Source organism: Numenius arquata, chromosome 27, assembly GCF_964106895.1.
Source record: "Numenius arquata chromosome 27, bNumArq3.hap1.1, whole genome shotgun sequence".
NCBI classification, from domain to species: domain Eukaryota; kingdom Metazoa; phylum Chordata; class Aves; order Charadriiformes; family Scolopacidae; genus Numenius; species Numenius arquata.
The window spans coordinates 1,926,063-1,933,960 of NC_133602.1; the positions used below are offsets into that span (position 1 = coordinate 1,926,063).

General features: G+C 66.5%; 2 protein-coding genes across 2 annotated transcripts; one reads left to right on the forward strand and one right to left on the reverse strand.

Moving 5' to 3' along the window:
- Positions 1–771: 771 nt before the first annotated feature.
- Positions 772–3,611, forward strand: NAXE (NAD(P)HX epimerase). Its single transcript, XM_074164477.1, is given in 7 exon segments — positions 772–831; positions 833–966; positions 2,197–2,305; positions 2,406–2,516; positions 2,656–2,769; positions 2,871–3,018; positions 3,115–3,611. Coding segments are annotated over 7 exon segments (879 nt in total). The 3' UTR covers positions 3,318–3,611.
- GPATCH4 (G-patch domain containing 4) lies at positions 3,575–6,158 on the reverse strand. Its single transcript, XM_074164476.1, has 7 exons — positions 6,055–6,158; positions 5,608–5,681; positions 5,432–5,524; positions 5,102–5,209; positions 4,821–4,921; positions 4,641–4,691; positions 3,575–4,500 (listed from the first exon to the last, which is right to left on the reverse strand). The coding sequence occupies exons 1-7, from the start codon at positions 6,128–6,130 to the stop codon at positions 3,936–3,938; spliced, it is 1,068 nt and encodes a 355-aa protein (XP_074020577.1). The 5' UTR covers positions 6,131–6,158; the 3' UTR covers positions 3,575–3,935.
- Positions 6,159–7,898: the final 1,740 nt, after the last annotated feature.

Here is a 7,898-nt window from a genome sequence, read left to right on the forward strand (position 1 = left end):
CCTTTTTCAGCTTAAAACCCTTCCCCCTCGTCCCATCGCTCCCCTCCCTCATCAAGAGTGTCCCCCCCCCCCAGCTTTCCTGGAGCCCCTTTAGGGACTGGAAGGGGCTCCAAGGTCTCCCCGGAGCCTTCTCTTCTCCAGGCTGAACCCCCCCAACTCTCTCAGCCCCCCCTCCCAGCAGAGGGGCTCCAGCCCTCCCAGCATCTCCGGGGCCTCCTCTGGCCCCGCTCCAACAGCTCCGTGTCCTTCTGCTGTTGGTGGCCCCAGAGCTGGAGGCAGCACTGGGTGGGGGGGGTGTCTCCCCAGAGCGGAGCAGAGGGGCAGAATCCCCCCCCTCGCCCTGGGGATGCAGCCCAGGGGGTGGGGGGCTTGCTGGGCTGCCAGCGCACGGTGCCGGCCCATGGCCACCTTTCCCCCCCCCCGAGCCCCCCCAGACCCTTCTCCCTGGGGCTGCTCCCCATCCCTCCATCCCCAGCCTGGGCTGGGACCGGGGGCTGCCCCCACCCCGGTTGAAGCACACGGCTGGGGGGGGGTGGGGGTGAGCCCCCCCCGGTTCTGACCCCTCTCCGTTGCCTTCCCGTGCTGGGCACCGGGGGGGGGGGGGGGGGGGTCGGAGGGACGGCGGCTCCGAGCCCGGCACCGCCCCGCGGCCTGGTGGGGGGGGGGGGGGGACACGCTCCGCCCCGGGGCCGCCCCCGCGCCTGCTCCGTGCGGGGCCGCTCCGTGCCGAGCTGCGGGCCGTACCGGGCCGTACCGGGCCGTTCCCGCCGCATGCCGGGCCCGCGGGCGCTGCTGGGGCTGGGGCTGCTGGTGGCGGCGGGGGCGGCGCGGGGGGGGCGGGCGCTGCCCGGGCCGGGGCTGGGGCTTGGGCTGGGAACGGGGCTGGGAACGGGCCCGGTGCCGCCCCCACCGCGCCATGCACGGGGCCAGCGCCGGACACGGCCCGGGGGGGCTCCGCTTCCTCGGGTACGGCTGAGGGGGGGGGAACCGGTGGGGTTTGTTGGGGGGGCCGTGGGGTGCTGGGAGGGGGGTGGGGGGGGTTCGGGGGGGGGAACGGAGGGTGCAAAGGGGTCGGTAGGATGTGGGGAGGGTGCAGAGAAGTCGGGGGGGGGCACAGATGAGTCGGGCAGGACATGGGGGGGTGCGGAGGGGTCGGGGGGGGAGACGAGGGGGTGCAAAGGGGTCAGGCAGGACGTGGGGGGGGGTGCAGAGAAGTCGGGGGGGCAGACGAGGTCAAAGGGGTCACGGGTGGGTGCAGAGAGGTCGAGGGGGGGGAACGGAGGGTGCAAAGGGGTCGGTAGGATGTGGGGAGGGTGCAGAGAAGTCGGGGGGGGCACAGATGAGTCGGGCAGGACATGGGGGGGTGCGGAGGGGTCGGGGGGGGGAGACGAGGGGGTGCAAAGGGGTTGGGAGGAGACGGGGGGTGCAGAGGGGTCGGGGGGGGGAACGGAGGGTGCAAAGGGGTCGGGCAGGACGTGGGGGTGGTGCAGAGAAGTCGGGGGGGGCACAGATGAATCAGGCAGGACATGGGGGGGTGCGGAGGGGTTGGGGGGGGCAGACGAGGGGGTGCAAAGGGGTCGCGGGTGGGGGCAGAGAGGTCGAGGGGGGGGAACGGAGGGTGAAAAGGGGTCGGTGGGATGTGGGGAGGGTGCAGAGAGGTCGGGGGGGGGCACAGATGAATCAGGCAGGAAAATGGGGGTGCAGAGGGGTCGGGGGGGCCAGCAAAGGGGTCAGGTGGGATATGGGGGAGGTGCAGAGGGGACAGGGGAGACACGGGGGGGTGCAGAGGGGTTGGGGGATGGCTGAGGGGTTGGGGCATTACGGGGAGGGGGGGGGGTTTGCAAAAGCTGTCCAGGGGACACGGGGGGCTGCTGAGGGGTCAGAGGAGATGGGGGGGCTGAAGGGACACAGGGGGACTGCAGAAGGGTCGAGAGGGATACGGGGGGGCTGGGGGATACACAGAGGGTTGCAGAGGGGTCGGGGGGGGTGCAGAGGGGTCAGGCAGAGGTGCGTGGAGGGGGGGGGCTCAGCATGGGGAGCTGGACCCTGTCGTGTTCCTCCCCCCCCTCCACGCTGGAGCTCTGTTGAGGGGAGCAGCTGCCCCCGGGCTGCCCCAGCGCCCACAGGGCCAGGGTCTGGCCAGGTCTTGAGTGCCCCCCCCCCCCCCCCGGTGGGTGCCACCTTCAACCCCCCCAGGCAGGAGGAGGCCCAGGCCATTGACCAGGAGCTCTTCACCCAGTACAAGTTCAGCGTGGACCAGCTGATGGAGCTGGCGGGGCTGAGCTGCGCCACCGCCATCGCCAAGGTTGGGCCCTTGAGAGGCTGGGGGGGGGGGGTCCTGGCCCCGTGGGGTGACCCCCCCCCCCCCTTCCCCCCATAACCCCACACCTCCCTTTCCACCCCAGGCCTACCCACCCAGCTCCTTCACCACCAGCCAGCCGGCCGTGCTGGTGGTGTGCGGGCCGGGCAACAACGGCGGCGACGGCTTGGTCTGCGCCCGGCACCTGAAAATGTTTGTGAGTCTCTCCCATGAAAGTTCCCCCCCCCCCCATCCCCGGGCACCCCCAGACCCACGAGCTTTGGGGTCCCCCCCCCCCCCCTCCTCTGGCTGCTCCTGCTGCCAGCGTCCCGCTCAGCCCCCTCCCGCTCCCGCAGGGCTACCAGCCGACCATCTATTACCCCAAGCGCCCCAACAAGCCCCTCTTTGAAGGTCTGACCACCCAGTGCCAGAAGATGGACATCCCCTTCCTCCCCGAGTTCCCGGCCGAGGTGAGGAGCAGCCCCCCCCGGCCCGGGGAGCACCCACCCTGGGAGCCGTGTCCCAGGGCCGTTTGTCACCCGTGGATGTTTGTGTCGTCCCCCCCCCGCAGGCTGCGCTCATCGATGAGCTCTACGGCTTGGTGGTGGATGCCATTTTCGGGTTCAGCTTCAAGGGAGCGGTGCGGGAGCCCTTCGGCAGCATCCTCGGCACCCTGGAGCACATCACGGTGCCCATCGTCAGCATCGACATCCCCTCGGGTGAGTAACGGCCGGACACCCCCCCCACCCCCCCCGCAGGAAGGTGCCCGGCTGGGGGTTTCCTGGCTCCAGCGCATCCTGGGGGCTTTGTTGCAGGTTGGGATGTGGAGAAGGGGAAGGCGGACGGTCTCCAGCCCGACATGCTCATCTCCCTCACGGCACCCAAGAAGGCGGCCAAGCATTTCACCGGCCGCTACCACTTCCTGGGGGGCAGGTTTGTGCCCCCCGCGCTGCAGGAGAAATACGCTTTGAACCTGCCGCCGTACCCCGAGACGGACTGCGTCCTGCAGCTCACCTAGGGCTGGGGCTCCGCGGGGTGCAGATGAGGGCCAGGTTCTGCCAAGCTCTCTGCCAGGAGGATGCTCAGCACCTCCCTGGGCTCCAGTTCTACCCAGCTCCACCAGCGGGATCGAAGTTCAGGACAGAACAAAGCCCCCGGGAGCTTTTTGGGGGGCTGCCAGGCGGGCGGTGTTGGGGGTTGGTACCGAATCGGGGTGCTTCGAGGTGTAGACGCGACGCAGGATCCCGGGGCTCACCACAAACCTCACCCTTCAGGGTAGTTTCACTGCAATAAAGATTTATTCAAGCCCTTGAAAAAATATTTCCATTCTCTGTGGGGTCTGTCCCCCTGCGTCCCCCTGCGTCAGACCCACAGCAAATAGGTCCCTGCCCCCCAGGGCTTGGTGGGAACTGGGGTCACCCCTGATGGGAGGAAGGCTCAGGGAGTGAAATAAAGCTCGATCCAGCTCCAGACCAACCAGTCCCAGCCCAGCGTCCCCAGGCAGCGAACACGCAGTTGGGCCACAGCGCTGGGCTCCACCTGGGAAGAGCCCGGAGCACCCTTGGGCACTCCCCAGCGCCATCAAGCAGGATCGGGACCCTCACAGCCAGACGGGACCAGCAGCCTTCACCCTTCATCACTCTGGCTCCCTCTTCTTCTTCTTCTTCTTCCTCTTCTTCCTGGGGCTGTGCCCAGCCTGGTCTGGCCCATCTGTGTCTTCTAGAGGTACCTCTGTCTCAGCCGGCTCTTCTGTATCATTCTCCATCTTCTTCTTGTCCTTCTTCCTCTTGTTCTTCTTCTCTGTCTGAACTGGCTCTTCTTTGTCCTCCTCCTCCTCCTGCTTCTTCTTCTTCTTCCTCTTCACAACCTTCTCCTCCTCTCCTGCCACCTCCTCTTCTTCGCTTGGCTCCTGGTTCTCCTGGTTCTTCTTCTTCTTCTTCTTCCTCTTCATGACTTTATCTTCCTCTCCCGCCACCTCCTTTTCCTCGTTTGGCTCCTGGCTCTGCAGCACCTCGGGATCAGCTCCATCCCTGGACCATTTCCTTTTTTTCTTCTTTCTTTTCTCCTGCCCCCCTGCCGGGGGGCTGCTCTCCGGGGGCTGCTGCCGCCGCTCCGTGTGTCGGTAGGTGGCCAGGAAGGCTCGCTCCTGCTCCTCCAGACGTGCCAGCTTGGCGCTCATGGTCAGGCCGTGACGGGCACCCCTGCAACGATGGTGGGCACACACAGTCCGGCACCTCCCTGGCAGGGAACGTGCCCCCCCCCCCCCCCCCCCCAGCCCAGCCTGCTTTCAAGCCCACCAGGAGGGGGGAGCCCAACCATGCAGCCCCCCACAACCACTTACTTGTGCGCCGTGCGGCCCCCGCACGCTCGCATCAGCTCCTCATCCGTCAGCCTGTGGGATACAGACGGGACGTGTCACCCCCAGAACTGGCACTGGGGGGGGGGGGGCACAGTCCGGAGCGGGGCTCCCCCTCGCAGCCCTCGTTGCCCACCGCCACATGCACCCCTGCCCCAGCCTCGCCTCCTGGCCGAAGAGAGGTCCAGCTTCTCCTCCTCCTCGCTGCTCTCAGAGGCAGGGGGCACCTTCGTGGACTCCTCCCCGCGTGCCGTGAGCGTGGCTGACTGCGGCGGGGAGAGGCAGAGGGGCCATGAGAAAGGGGGACACAGAAAAGGGGGCCCTGGGGGGCCACAGCAGCGATGGGCTGGGGGTTGGCCGCGCTGCCATGGCGGGGTGCGGAGTTCACAGCAGCCTTCACAGAGACGCCGGCTGCTCCCCGAGCCACGTCCCCGGGGCCGGGTTACCTTCACGAAGCGGCCGTACAACATGCTGTCGGTGCTGCCGGCCTTGCGGGGCTTCTTGTTGCTGATCTTGAGCCCCTCCTCGGAAAGCGTCTTCATGGAGATGCCATCCTGGGGGGAAGAGGGACGCAAAAGGCTCAGGAGCGTTTTGCCCGAGGGGCTTCATCCGCTCCAGCAGCGCATCTCTGCCACCACCGTCCCCGTGCAAGATGCTGCGGGGATATACAGTGGCAGTGGGCTACATGGGGGACCCCAAGGGAGACCCTAAAGCCCTCCCCTGCCTTCAGCCCCATCCCGGCCCCACCAGGGTGTCCCCAGCCACCAAGCCCCTACCTGCCCGGCCTCCACGGTGATGTTGGCAGCTGCCTTGTTGAAGACGTGGTCCCACCAGTGGAAGGAGAACGGCTCTGCCGCGTCGTGTCCCACCTGCGGGCGACAGAGGAGCCAGCGGAATGGCCGCAGCCGGCGGTGGCTACTGGGGCCGAGCAGGGGCAGGGGGCTGCACTCACCCCCGCCGTGTCACACTTCACCTTCACCCGGATGGCCTCGGCGATGCCGTCCCCCCGCTTCCCCAGCCCCTGCCCTGGGGACAAGGGCACCCGTCACTCGCCGCAGCGGCTGCCCCGGTGGCCACCGGGGGCGGGGGCTGCTGCGAGACCCCCAAGCGCGGGGGCGTGAGGTCGAGCCCTGCTCCTGCGGGAAGGGGACTGGGGACGGAGGGGGGAAACGGGCCGTGAGAGAGAGGAGGGCCGGGGAACGGGGACCGCCGGGGAACGGGAACCGCCGGGGAACGGGAACCGCCGGGGCCTGCGGGGGGCCGGGGTCTGGATGGGGGGGGGGGGGCCGCGTGTGTGCTAAGGCCCGCGGACCACCGGGGCCTGTGGACCGCCGGGGGCCCTCAGGGAGGAACAAAGGCCGTCGGGACATGGCGGGGAACACCCCAGGGCGGGCCCCACCTCGCCGCCAGCCGTGCCGCCGCAGCTGCCTCTCGGCGAACCGCATCCCGCGGCCCGGCGGCTCCGGCGCGCTCATGGCGGCGGCTCCACGGCGGCGCCGGGCAGGAAGCGGCGGGTGCGCATGCGCGGGCGGGCGGGGGCGGGGACTGCGCAGGGGGGCGGGGCCTGCGCAGGGGGGCGGGGCCTGCGCGGGGGGGCGGGGCCTGCGCGGGGGGGCGGGGCCTGCGCAGGGGGGCGGGGCCTGCGCAGGGGGGCGGGGAATGCGCAGGCGCACTGGGAGGGCTGGGCAGGGGGCTCTGCGCATGCGCAGGGGGCGGGGGCGCGCCCGGGGCGAGGGCAGACGTGTGGACATGGATGGACATGGATGGACATGGATGGACATGGATGGACATGGATGGATACACGGGGACACACACATAGACACGTACAGACGTGTACACATATACGCACATGCACACATGCACATACACAGTCATATACACACGTATACACATATGCACATATATATACATGTATGTACAAGTGTGCACATGTATACACACAGACACACGTAGACACGCATATATGCACACAAATATACACATGGATACACATGTACACACACGCGTGTGTACACACATACACATGTATACACACATACACAAACACGTGCACACAGAGACACGTGCATACACACCTATACACACATGCACACATGTACAAAACCATGCATGCACATACACACGCATACACACCCACTCGCGCGCACACAGGCACACACATGCACACACACGTGGACACACATGCGCACCCACCCATCTCCACCAGAGCATTGCACACGCACAGATGCACCCCCAGCTGTGTGTGCAACACACACACACACACAGAGCTCACCATGTGTTGCACACATGCACACACGTGTCATTTTGCACACACACACCCACGTGTCTTGTGTTTCATGCCCACAGGCCTCTCCCCACATGTGCCTGCCACCTCACACACGTGCTGGTGCCCGGGTGTGTGTGCATGTGGGTGGGTGCACACATGTGTGCACAAAGACACGTGTGCAGACACACCTATACACACACATGCACACACATGTACAAAACCATGTATATACATGCCCATACACACACGCACACACATGAACATGTGTTCACACGCACGCACACCCACTTGCATGCACACACAGATGTGTGTGCACGTGCACACACACGTGTACACACACCCCCATCTCCACCAGAGCATTGCACACGCACAGACGCACCCCCAGCTGTGTGTCCCCCACTCACACACACGCAGCTCACTGTACGTTCCACACGTGCACACACGTGTCATTTCACACACACACGTGCCCACGTATCTCATGTGTTTCATGCCCACAGGCCTCTCCCCACGCGTGCCCCCGCCTCACACGTGTGCTGGTGCCCAGGAGGGAAGGGGTGTGTGTGTGCGTGTGAGTGCACACGTGTCTGCACACAGACACGTGTGCATACACGCCTATACACACACATGCACACATGTACAAAACCATGCATGCACATGCCCATACACACAAGCACACACACCTACACGTGCACACACATACCCACTTGTATGCACACACGTGGGTGCACATGCACACACACGTGTACACACACACATGCACCCACCCATCTCCACCAGAGCATTGCACACGCACAGACGCACCCCCAGCTGTGTCCCCCACTCACACACACACAGCTCACCGTGCATTACACACGTGCACATATGTGTCATTTCACACACACACGCGCCCATGTATCTCATGTGTTTTGTGCCCACAGGCCTCTCCCCACGCGTGCCCCCGCCTCACACGTGTGCTGGTGCCCGGGAGGGAAGGGGGG

What these genes read in the sequence shown, in the direction of transcription:
- GPATCH4 (XM_074164476.1), bottom strand. Translation starts at nt 6,130, where the DNA reads ATGAGCGCGCCGGAGCCGCCGGGCCGCGGGATGCGGTTCGCCGAGAGG. An exon ending in GACCTCTCTTCGGCCAGGAG is followed by an intron (nt 4,692 to 4,820) that starts GCGAGGCTGGGG and finishes TGTATCCCACAG; the next exon opens with GCTGACGGATGAGGAGCTGA. An exon ending in GGGGGCCGCACGGCGCACAA is followed by an intron (nt 4,501 to 4,640) that starts GTAAGTGGTTGT and finishes CCATCGTTGCAG; the next exon opens with GGGTGCCCGTCACGGCCTGA.